This window comes from Mytilus galloprovincialis, chromosome 13 (assembly GCF_965363235.1).
Source record: "Mytilus galloprovincialis chromosome 13, xbMytGall1.hap1.1, whole genome shotgun sequence".
Taxonomy (NCBI): domain Eukaryota; kingdom Metazoa; phylum Mollusca; class Bivalvia; order Mytilida; family Mytilidae; genus Mytilus; species Mytilus galloprovincialis.
Genome location: NC_134850.1, coordinates 64,162,779 through 64,176,027, shown reverse-complemented (window position 1 = coordinate 64,176,027; position 13,249 = coordinate 64,162,779). Strand labels below are relative to the sequence as shown.

The window sequence follows — 13,249 nt, the reverse complement described above, 5'->3', positions numbered from 1 at the left end:
ATTAAATGTCAACCAATAATTTACAAGCAGAAGTAAATAAAACCTTACCATCTAAAATAGATTTGGTAAATAAATCTGGAAATTTAAGATGATATATTATAGAATGTGTCAGAGAAGTCTTAGAGGCTAAGCTTAAGTATATTGTCTGTTTGCTCAAGATTGATTTTTTTCTCATTTTTTTTTTAAGTTAAATAAATTTCCTGGCATTTTAATTTCAGTGTTAAATTATGTGATTCATATAAAATATTTAGTAAAATTATTTTCTATAGGTGCATCTGTCTTAAGTAAAATCAATAATGGGAAAATTCATTATGAGACATGTCAGAAGCAAACAAACATTTAAAGACTTGTAGAAAAGCCGTAATGGTATATTGAAGATGAATAATTAAAAGTCATGCAAGAAATGCAGATTTATCATAAGCCTTGATATAGAATCATATAGTTATATAAGACAATATTACCTATTTTTCTTATTGAAGAAATTACAACAATTTAAGAGAATTTCACTAACATTTAAACATTGCATACAACCAGCGCAAGCAGATTTTAGCACGAAAAGAGACACCATTGAAAAGATTTTAGAAGCCATTGCAAGATCTTATCAGCCAACGGACGTATTCTATTTGACACATTAATAAAAATTGATTTAAATGTTTAACAAATGTTTAATGAAATCAATGTATACCTTTACATCGACCAGGGTGTAAAACTTTTAAGTCGGTCTGACTACGACACGCCTCTCTCTCTAGCCAACACTGGTTACTGTAGGTGTGGCCGTTTGACCCACAAACCATATTGACCTCGTCTGGACATACAGTATTACATCGACATGTGGGTTGTCTTTTGGCATCCAGCATACATGCTTGAGGATAGGGGCAGGAAAACCCAGCACAGGGGTCTGAAATTAATAAGAAATGATATCAAAATCAAAGGGGCTGGAAAATTAAGGCACACAGGTCTGAAATTAATGAGAAAGTATATCAAAATCAAAGGGGCTGGAAAATTAAGGCACACAGGTCTGAAATTAATGAGAAATGATATTAAAATGAGATTATCTAGCTAACATTGTGCATATATCTTAACTTTGAAAATCTATTAGATATAGCTTAATGTTAATCCCATTTCAAGAAACAGCATGGTCAAGTCTCACTTCTATGAATTTTGTTGCAGGCATAACAACACTTTTCAGTTACATTGGGTAAAAGTATACATAGATATAATATTAAAACTAGAGGTTCTTAATTAAGAGCCTGTGTCGCTCACTTTGGTCTATATGCATATCAAACAAAGAAAAAAGATTGTCAGATGGATTCATGACAAAATTGTGTTTTGATGATGGTGATGTGTTTGGAGATCTTGCTTTACTGAACATTCTTGGTACTTACAATTTTGTCTATCTATAATGAACTTGGACCTTTAGTTCCAGAGGAAAAGATTTTGTAAAAACTAATGAAAATTGTTAAAAATTGACTATAAAGGGCAATTACTCCTTAAGAGGTCAACTGACCATTTTGGTCATGTTGACTTATTTGTAGATCTTACTTTGCTGAACATTATTACAGTTTACAGCTTATAATCTCTATCTATAATAGTATTCAAGATAATAACCAAAAACGGAAAAATTTCCTTAAAAATTACCAATTGGGGGGCAGCAACACAGTCAGGATTCTACTTCGTCAGAATTATCTCCCCATTACGCCAGTTCATTTTCACAATCGTAGAAATGGAAGCCATTGTAGAGATGACGCACTCCAATTTTGCTGTTGGAAACCGATAAATTTATCCACATTGCACAATTACTATCCTTATATGTCAGTTGTATTTTAAAAGACAAATGTATCAACTATCTAATGAGCAGCAGTTAATGATCTTGTCTGCATTGATTCAACTTAAGTCTATTGTCTGATCAGTTGTCAGGTGGAATTTTCAAAAATTCATAAACATTTAAAAAAATTCTAATTAAAAATTTTGTGGAAGGGCAGACTAGATATTTTCAGTGTATAAAGACTATAAACCCAAGTTTTCACACACAAAAAATTGTAATTTTTCAAAGATATGCATTTTCATCATCCAACTTGAAAGACTGTCGTCAAGTATTTTCAGTGAAAAAAATAGCTATTCGAACACACCTTCTCTGTTTTTGTGACTCATTAGATAGGTATTTCACTTGACCCATATATTTCATCTTTTAGTACTGTTATTTTTTTGTGTTATAAAGTCAATCTGTATCTTTGATATATAAAAATGATAGAATCTGAAGTGAAACGATGTATGAAATATTCTTACTTTGTACGATATCAAGACAAAATATTCAACTCAAACACGCCCTAACATAAAAGGTGCACGCGATTTTCTCTTTTCGATACAATTGTTACCCATTTTTTGGAATTTTTTCTTGAGTCACATAATGGAAGGGCAGACACGAAAATTTTTGAACTATTTGTTAACTATTTAGTTTAGTAGTTTAGATATCATAGTTTAGTCTATATAGTCTTTAGTTCTATTTGTATGTATCTTTGTATTTACAGTGACTTGGTGGGTTTAGATTAAAGTTGTACAAAGAACACTTCAGTCATTTATAGCCATTTAACAGTGGTAGCAGAGCGTGGTTACGATCCACGGACCTCTGGGATATGGGCCCAGTTTGTATGTATCTTTGTATTTACAGTGACTTGGTGGGTTTAGATTAAAGTTGTACAAAGAACACTTCAGTCATTTATAGCCATTTAACACTATCAGATTGATATGTTCTCCATCCGTGGTATTTTTTTCAAAAAAATCGAAGGTTATGCATTTTCTTCATCCAACTTGAAAGATACCAATGTCGTCGACTTGAAATCTAATTGTTCTGCTTAACTATGTACTAAATAAATTTTAAACTTTTGCAAATTGTGTTTTAAAAAAAAAAACCTCGTAATTAAAAAGAAAATTGTAATTTTGTTTGTTTCGATTAACTTTTAAAAATTTTGTCACTATAGTAAACAATACAGTACACATTTATCGCCTTCTCTAACAAAGAGCTTCGATTCTTTTGTTCTATTTCAACCGGGTTTCTGACTGAACACAACAACCAGTTGTTAAATTAATCTGAAAATTTCAGGGCAGATAGATACTGACTTGATAAACAATTTAACAACATGTCAGATTTGCTCTAAATGCTTTGGTTTGAAAGTTATAAGCCAAAATCTACATTTTAACCAGATGTTCTATTTATAGCCATGGTGGCCATCTTGGTTAGTTGGCCAAGTCACCGGACACATTTTTTTAACTAGATACCCTAATAATGATTGTGGCAAAGCTTGGTTAAGTTTGGCCCAGTAGTTTCAGAGGAGAAGATTTTTGTACAAGATTACAAAAATTTACGAAAAATTGGTAAAAAATGACTATAAAGGGCAATAACTCCTTCAAGGGTCAACTGACCATTTTGGTCATGCTGACTTATTTGCAGATCTTACTTTGCTGAACAGTATTGCTGTTTACAGTTTATCTCTATCTATAATAATATTCAAGATAATAACCAAAAACTGCAAAATTTCGTTAACATTACTAATTCTTGGGCTGCAACCCAACAAAAGGTTGTCTGTTTTGTCTGAAATTTCAGGGCAGATAAATCTTGACCCAATAAACAATTTTCCCCTGTCAGATTTGCTCTAAATGCTTTGGTTTCAGAGTTATAAGCCAAAATCTACATTTTACCCTATGTTCTATTTTTAGCCATGGCGGCCATCTTGGTTGGTTGGCCAGGTCATGCCACACATATTTTAAACTAGATACCCCAATGATGATTGTGGCCAAGTTTGGCTTAATTTGGCCCTGTAGTTTCAGAGGAGAAGATTTTTGTAAAAGTTAAGAACGACGGACAACGACGACGACAGACGATGACGACGGACGCAAAGTGATGAGAAAAGCTCACTTGGCCCTTCGGGCCAGGTGAGCTAAAAATAAGTGAAAAGGTAAATAACATTTCAGTTCCTATTATCAACAATTACACTCACATATGATGTAAATTTGAAATTATTGGGTGCATAATTTTTTGTGAATTTTTAACAAGGGAAAAAATTGCAAGATTGCAGTTTAATTGTGATTTCAGAAAAGTTCATTCATATTCATGTAACTATCAGAATTTAAAAGGCAAGTTTTTATTTTTCTAGAAACTATATATCTGATGTTTTCTCTTAAAAACAGTAAAATAAAAACTTGGCGAACAGTTCTGAATCTCCAGTAGTCTTAAGTCTTGAGTGAGCTTGTTCTAATTGAGCCAAAACTTAAGCCCGGGGATACATGTATATCTAAACCTTCAAATATAACAATTTCAATCAAATTCAAGTCACATAATTTTTACTCTTAAAAAGCTGATGTTAGAATACTATTTAAATATTGTTTTTAATATTTTACTTTTATTTAACAGTAAATTCATTACATTAAATTGATGTTATTTAATACTGACAATATATCATATCACAATTTCTACACTTTTTGAAATGATTTTTGAAACAAACATCAAATCAATGGATCTCACTCAAATAAAAGATATTATCATGGTTATCTCTTAATTTCATTTGTTGTATGAAGAATGAAACTCCCCATGCATGATAAGTCCTTTTGTTTCTAACATTGCAATCTACAATTTCTGGCCATTTTTTTCGTTGATTTATTACAGATGCTGTTTATTGAATTTGTTTCTAAATTTCATGCGTGACAAAAAACATTCACTGGCAGCTTTAAAAATATAAACATGTGACTGGTAATACTTTCAGAGTAAATTTCAGTTTAGCTATACAATCTATACCAGCTTTCCTGTTTCGTAATTATCTCCGGATATTCTCCATTATCATCTTCTGAATGCTTCTAAATTCTCCGAGGATTAAACTTCTATGTTGGCCATGTATGTTTGATTTTTATCGGAGCATTGATTCTGTTTTGATTGGATTAATGTGTAGATGCCCCTCGGGGAAAAAATTCTTTCATGTCGTAAAAAAAGGAAAGATCTACTCTATACACAGCTTTTCTCTGCAGACAATATTGATTTTTACTCTATATATAAAATGAAATAGGGTGGAAATGATGGCTGCCAATTATAACCATGTACAAAATAACATTTTTCTGCCTCTTGCTACGAAAAATCAATTTGAACATAACTCAATACACAGCATTTTATGAAATTGTTTCTGATAAAATGAAACTGTATTAATTCAATGGAGATCGAGGACACAGCATTTTATGAAATTGTTTCTGATGAAATAAAACTGTATTTTATCAATGGAAAAGACACAAGTCTGCCTTATAAAAATCTCTACATGCTATATCAGACTCTTTGTTACCGGACTCTATAATATCAATATGTCATTTGTAAGTTTTCTTGCTTGAACAAAGAATTATCAGGATATATTGATGAAACTGAAAACTTTATAAAAGCAAACCTTGCATTTGAAGGAAATAACTTTTAGTATCATATTTTGAATTGTTTGTATTAGATCAATAATTCAGATAGATTAGTTTTCGAAAATCTACAAAATGTATACAAAATTTAGAGATTGTATCAAACATTTCAATATAATGCACATCTTTTAATGTCCTTAAATGTTTCAAATTGCATCAACTTTACTACTTCTTCTCAAAGAGTAAAGATATAACAATTTGTCAGATTTTAGGTTTCTTAACATTTCCACCACCATTCTTTTCAACCGCAGTAATATCAGAGTATTTATCGTGTCAATCCTTATAATTGCCCTTGTAAATTGAGATCCCTTTTTAGGTCTTCTCCTTTAAGAGGGACATAAATTTTGATTGACAATGGAGTTCAAGAAAAGCACTTCAGAAAATTATTTAACACCTTGTTTTCCTTTTTCAGATGAAGTTTAATTTAAAATATATGCAAATTTTTTTTTTAAAGTTTTTAAAAGTGCAAATTGAGTACATATAAGCTTGGACTAATACATTTATCTACTGGTCTATATAAAAAAAAATCTTCCTGAAATATCAATTTTCGTTTTACCAAAATAAAATACCTATCAACTAGTCTGAAAATTAGCTGTATAAATTCTGTCACGAGTTGACAGCTACGAGACATTGGAACAAATAACGTAATTATGGATGACAAAGAATCTGGGATAATCAAATCATTCACCAAACTGCCGCAGGGCGTACAATCATAAGACTCAATAGTAAATCAATAGATATACACAACAGTAGAAAGACAAACTCATCTCCAAAATCATTATATCAAATATGGCATGTATTCACTCAGCGCTGATAGCTTCAATAAAAAAAAGCAAAAATCCTTTAAAATCATGACTCTAAGACAATATAATAGTACAAAATGTCAAATTCAGTTCAGAGCATTCTAAAATTCTAAATTTGTAATTTGGATAGAGATTAGCGAAAAAAAGTTTAAAAAAAAAACAAGCTAGCATTATTTCCAAGAAAAAATTGTATTTATATATAGTATTCTGGAGTCAGTTTCGTAAATAAACTTATGACTGAATTGTTCATTACTTATGATCAATGCAATCTTAGTCGGAATTATTTTGGTAAAAACTGACTCCTCACAGGTCAAAATATGTATAGCAAAAAGTCTGTTGACACTTAAATATCATAAGGCTTATTACATACCACATTTTTTATGGAATGTATGCCAAGCATGAAAAATCTTAAAGCTAAAATACCACATTTTCTATGTAAATTGAATGCCCAGCACAAAAAATCATAAAGCTTCAATACCACATTATCCACTATAATGAATGCCAAGCACACAAAAAAAACAAACAAACTTCCATACAACATTTTCCATTTTAGGCCCATCAGGGAAAATCATAAAGCTTTTAAACATGCCTCATATTCCTTCCAATGCTCAGCACAAAAAATACCCAATGCTTATACATACCATACTTCCTATGACAAGCACAAAAAACCTTAAATCTTATATGTTACATACCACATTTTCCGAAATATTTAACCGTTATGTTTCTCATCTGTTGAAAAGCTGTTTTCCTCATTTCACACGTGTTAGCGTAATCTCTATTATCATCACCACATACTGGTATACTCTCAATACTGTCCCCGTAATTATCACACCTGTCAGGAATCTTACATGTACTGTTTATACCGTTACTCGCAGGAACACAAATAGCACCATAATGACAAGAAACTCCATCACATGGGTCCTTTTTACCTTCTGGAAACTTGTAGCACCCTTCAGTATAGGGCACCTTGCTAAATAACAGACTCAGGGTGAAGAAAACGGCATAGAATTGTTGTAAATTCCTCATTCTCTTACTTTTATCAGAAACTATATACATTTTAGAATTTTAAAAACCTTTCAACATCAACCACCATATCTTCAATAATGTACAGAATCCTATGTTTTCCTCAAATTTCACTGCCTGTCAATTCAGCTGGAATTAATTACCAAGTTTAAGTGCGATCTGTCAAGTCAATTTAAAGGAAAATCTTTCACATGAGTCTACTGGGGGCTGTGGATATGTAAACACGATGATCTGTAGAAATCTATAACAATAGTAGATATATCTCTCCAATGCTGTTATAATCCTCCCAGTAGGGATGTATGTTACAGGTTTACCATTTGTTTTATGGATTTCCTCAACTCTTTAGTATTAATTCATTTCCAGATAGTTTCTTCTTATATAGAACTAAGTTCTTAATTTGTTTCTAAGTTAATTACAACTGTACACAATTTATCCAATCAAATAGATTTATTTTTGCATGTTATTCTGAGGTCTATTAACTTTTAACTAAAATCAAACTCGTAAGAATCCATGTAATTAAACTTTCATGTGGCTGATTTCTGGTTTGCCGATGTTCTAACAATACTTAGTTTTTGCTGAACGCATCTGATGCTTAAAACCATTGCATTAACTACATAATCAATATATTTCTGCACTTTGATGTAAAATCCTTCATGAACGCTGACGATTCTACCGTAAAATGCCTATTAATCTGCTCCCGAAATGACAGCTTAATTCTAAATCAAAGCACCATTATGTAAAGCATTCATCTAACCCAGTATTTCATTGTGTAAATGTGTAAAATGAAACCCTGTGCTTTTTTAAAGCGACGATTTGTTAATGGATAGGATCAGCTTCAAATTCACTTCATTATTAGAAGATTTTTCCGATGAAATGCATTGAAAATTCAATACATTTTGATCAAATCAATTCTAATCCATCTTTAATGGTGATCGCAGTCTGAGCTAATTAGAAAATAACACTCAAGTTTAGCCTGACAATGAATCAATGAAAGTTCTTCCTTTTCTGCGTAATCTCTCTTCAGACAACACGTCTTGTACTAATTCTGCATGGCATAATAGTGAACTTTGACTTTTCTTGGTCATTAATTCTACATTATCCCACTAGTTTTCCCATAAGAGCAGTTTCTCTCCAGACGAATTCTTCCATTAGATTGTGTAAAAACACAATATATGACATGGTGCTTTGACGTTTCCCCTCGTCGGAAATCATAACCTAGGAACAATTATTTTATGGCTTTTATTCCGTGTTTTTATGGTATTGACATAAACCCTAATGGATATAGTCTGGCTGCCGTTAGATTGCTTTTACACCATGGACGATTCCTCAATACTTTAATGAATTTGTCAATGTTCCTTTTAACCAGAAGAATAACAATACATCATGTTTTGATTTTATTACTGAGCAAAGTAGATAAAAACTTTGCAGTTCTGAATAGATGAAAATCGCTGCAGTCTTTGGATTACAATAAGTACAAATGGCAATGCCAGTCGACCTTTATAGATATATTATGCATTACATTGCGTTTTGTATTTTTTTCCTTTAGAGTTTAGTACAGGTTTTGATTTCAATCTTTTTTAATTAATTTAAAAAGCTTTTAGTTGCAAAAATTGATTAAAATCATATCAATATTTTCAAATGCTCTATCAATATATAACAGCAAGTGTGGACACATATAAATGTAGCTCCATAAGAACTTGTGCCAGAAAGTAATATATAAAGACAAAGCAATCACTGTTAATCAATATAAACAACTTTTATAAAAACTGAGCATGAATTTAAGAAATAAACTTAATGTAACAATGAAGATATATCTTACTGGATTCATTTAGACCATATTTGTCTGACCTTTTTACCTTACAGTTAATAAACCTGAGATTGTCATAGAAACTAAGTATAATGGTCAAAACATTGAAATAAGTTCAAAACTATTTGCAAACAGACATGTACCAAATTAAGTATTGAACCATATAACAAACATGACACAAAGACTTAGGCATGATCATCTTTATTAAACTTATGTGTCAAATAACACACACGACACAAAGACTTAGGCATGATCATCTTTATTAAACTTATGTGCCAAGTAACACACACGACACAAAAACTTAGGCATGATCATCTTTATTAAACTTATGTGTCAAATAACACACACGACACAAAGACTTAGGCATGATCATCTTTATTAAACTTATGTGTCAAATAACACACACGACACAAAGACTTAGGCATGATCATCTTTATTAAACTTATGTGCCAAATAACACACACGACACAAAAACTTAGGCATGATCATCTTTATTAAACTTATGTGTCAAATAACACACACGACACAAAGACTTAGGCATGATCATCTTTATTAAACTTATGTGCCAAGTAACACACACGACACAAAGACTTAGGCATGATCATCTTTATTAAACTTATGTGCCAAGTAACACACACGACACAAAGACTTAGGCATGATCATCTTTATTAAACTTATGTGTCAAATAACACACACGACACAAAGATTTAGGCATGATCATCTTTATTAAACTTATGTGTCAAATAACACACACGACACAAAGACTTAGGCATGATCATCTTTATTAAACTTATGTGCCAAGTAACACACACGACACAAAGACTTAGGCATGATCATCTTTATTAAACTTATGTGCCAAGTAACACACACGACACAAAAACTTAGGCATGATCATCTTTATTAAACTTATGTGTCAAATAACACACACGACACAAAGACTTAGGCATGATCATCTTTATTAAACTTATGTGCCAAGTAACACACACGACACAAAAACTTAGGCATGATCATCTTTATTAAACTTATGTGTCAAATAACACACACGACACAAAGACTTAGGCATGATCATCTTTATTAAACTTATGTGCCAAATAACACACACGACACAAAGACTTAGGCATGATCATCTTTATTAAACTTATGTGTCAAATAACACACACGACACAAAGACTTAGGCATGATCATCTTTATTAAACTTATGTGTCAAATAACACACACACAAAGACTTAGGCATGATCATCTTTATTAAACTTATGTGCCAAATAACACACACGACACAAAGACTTAGGCATGATCATCTTTATTAAACTTATGTGCCAAATAACACACACGACACAAAGACTTAGGCATGATCATCTTTATTAAACTTATGTGTCAAATAACACACACGACACAAAGACTTAGGCATGATCATCTTTATTAAACTTATGTGCCAAATAACACACACGACACAAAGACTAATTAGGCATGATCATCTTTATTAAACTTATGTGCCAAATAACACACACGACACAAAGACTTAGGCATGATCATCTTTACTAAACTTATGTGTCAAATAACACACACGACACAAAGACTTAGGCATGATCATCTTTATTAAACTTATGTGCCAAGTAACACAAACGACACAAAGACTTAGGCATGATCATCTTTATTAAACTTATGTGTCAAATAACACACACGACACAAAGACTTAGGCATGATCATCTTTATTAAACTTATGTGTCAAATAACACACACGACACAAAGACTTAGGCATGATCATCTTTATTAAACTTATGTGCCAAATAACACACACGACACAAAGACTTAGGCATGATCATCTTTATTAAACTTATGTGTCAAATAACACACACGACACAAAGACTTAGGCATGATCATCTTTATTAAACTTATGTGCCAAGTAACACACACGACACAAAGACTTAGGCATGATCATCTTTATTAAACTTATGTGCCAAGTAACACACACGACACAAAAACTTAGGCATGATCATCTTTATTAAACTTATGTGTCAAATAACACACACGACACAAAGACTTAGGCATGATCATCTTTATTAAACTTATGTGCCAAGTAACACACACGACACAAAAACTTAGGCATGATCATCTTTATTAAACTTATGTGTCAAATAACACACACGACACAAAGACTTAGGCATGATCATCTTTATTAAACTTATGTGCCAAATAACACACACGACACAAAGACTTAGGCATGATCATCTTTATTAAACTTATGTGTCAAATAACACACACGACACAAAGACTTAGGCATGATCATCTTTATTAAACTTATGTGTCAAATAACACACACACAAAGACTTAGGCATGATCATCTTTATTAAACTTATGTGCCAAATAACACACACGACACAAAGACTTAGGCATGATCATCTTTATTAAACTTATGTGCCAAATAACACACACGACACAAAGACTTAGGCATGATCATCTTTATTAAACTTATGTGTCAAATAACACACACGACACAAAGACTTAGGCATGATCATCTTTATTAAACTTATGTGCCAAATAACACACACGACACAAAGACTAATTAGGCATGATCATCTTTATTAAACTTATGTGCCAAATAACACACACGACACAAAGACTTAGGCATGATCATCTTTACTAAACTTATGTGTCAAATAACACACACGACACAAAGACTTAGGCATGATCATCTTTATTAAACTTATGTGCCAAGTAACACACACGACACAAAGACTTAGGCATGATCATCTTTATTAAACTTATGTGTCAAATAACACACACGACACAAAGACTTAGGCATGATCATCTTTATTAAACTTATGTGTCAAATAACACACACGACACAAAGACTTAGGCATGATCATCTTTATTAAACTTATGTGCCAAATAACACACACGACACAAAGACTTAGGCATGATCATCTTTATTAAACTTATGTGCCAAATAACACAGATTCAGGACAATGACTTGCATGAACATCTTCCAATAAATAACAAATAGCATAAAATAAACTGAAAATGGACTGTTCACAAACCTAAACACATTATCATATACACAATTATACACTGTTGACACAGAGATGTGTCTAAATTGTCTCGTCTGTATACAATTTTAATAGATAAAAAATATATAATGGAAATACATGTACTTTAACAGATAAACTTTAACTAGGACACATGCTACAACCTAAAATTATCACTTCAGTTCAAATATTAAATCATTCCCTATTATTGAATCCAAAACAAATTCCCAAGGTCCATCTGATGGATGGAACTTAACTAAGATTCAAGCTATTACTAGACCAGCTTATTAGCCTTCAGCAATGCAGGCTAAAAGACTGAAATTATCAACAAATGGATAAGCTAAAAACAAATTGTTTACATTTTCCTTCAAATTAATTAAGGTATCAGAAAAATAAAACCCAAAGACAGTACAGCAACAAATGTAAGTCAAGGTCATCTTATTGTTTTGGAGGTCATCAACATTATGTAAAAATTCATTGATTGACTTGTGTTTAACATATCACACTCATAAATTAGCTATTTTGTGGTGGTCAGTTTTTATAGGTGAATGAAGCAGGTGCCTTGGAAGGAACGAAACACCTTTGGTAGGAATATTGACATAAATCAGGCCGTTAGTTTTCTCGTTTGAATTGTTTTACATTGTCATTTTGGGGCCTTTTATAGCTGACTATGCGGTAAGGGCTTTGCTCATTGTTGAAGGCTGTTTCAATGACCTATAGTTGTTTATTTAAGTGTCATTTTGGTATCTTGTGGAGAGTTGTCTCCTTGGGATTCATACCACATCCTCTTTCTTATAATCCTCGTCTATTAAGATGGGATTCAAATACACCTGCCTGTATGTAGGATATCAAGCTAACAATCTCAGTGGTTATCTGCTGGTGATACAGTGGTTGAACCAATTAGACCACTAGGCAACTGAGGCCACCTAATGTAAAGAAATGTAGGGTATACTTCAATGGGATATACACTAACAACAACAAGACCAAGGCATCTAAAAAGTAGTGCAAGAGACCTCTGGATTTTTATGAAATTATGTATGCATTTAGAGCTACTAAAGATACATATCTCAAATTAAAAATAATTCTTTTTCTGGCACTTTTCAATTGAATTTATACATTTATATCTATTAGTTCATAATTTAATATTTAGA

At 31.9% G+C, this 13,249-nt stretch overlaps 1 protein-coding gene across 8 annotated transcripts in view; it reads right to left on the bottom strand.

The window, feature by feature from the left end:
- Nucleotides 1-13,249, bottom strand: part of LOC143056543 (agrin-like) — a 146,173-nt gene that overhangs the window by 53,520 nt on the left and 79,404 nt on the right. For 5 of the 8 annotated variants that reach the window (XM_076229626.1, XM_076229628.1, XM_076229625.1 and 2 more), the window contains exons 5-6: nucleotides 686-898; nucleotides 49-75 (exon numbers count right to left, since the gene is read on the bottom strand). The exons of 1 other annotated variant lie outside the window; for it this stretch is intronic. In XM_076229626.1, coding sequence (XP_076085741.1) covers nucleotides 49-75; nucleotides 686-898 — 240 coding nt within the window. Of the gene's footprint in view, nucleotides 1-48; nucleotides 76-685; nucleotides 899-6,934; nucleotides 8,242-13,249 lie in introns of those variants that run through there. 2 more of the 8 variants (XM_076229632.1, XM_076229627.1) reach the window with 2 other exon arrangements.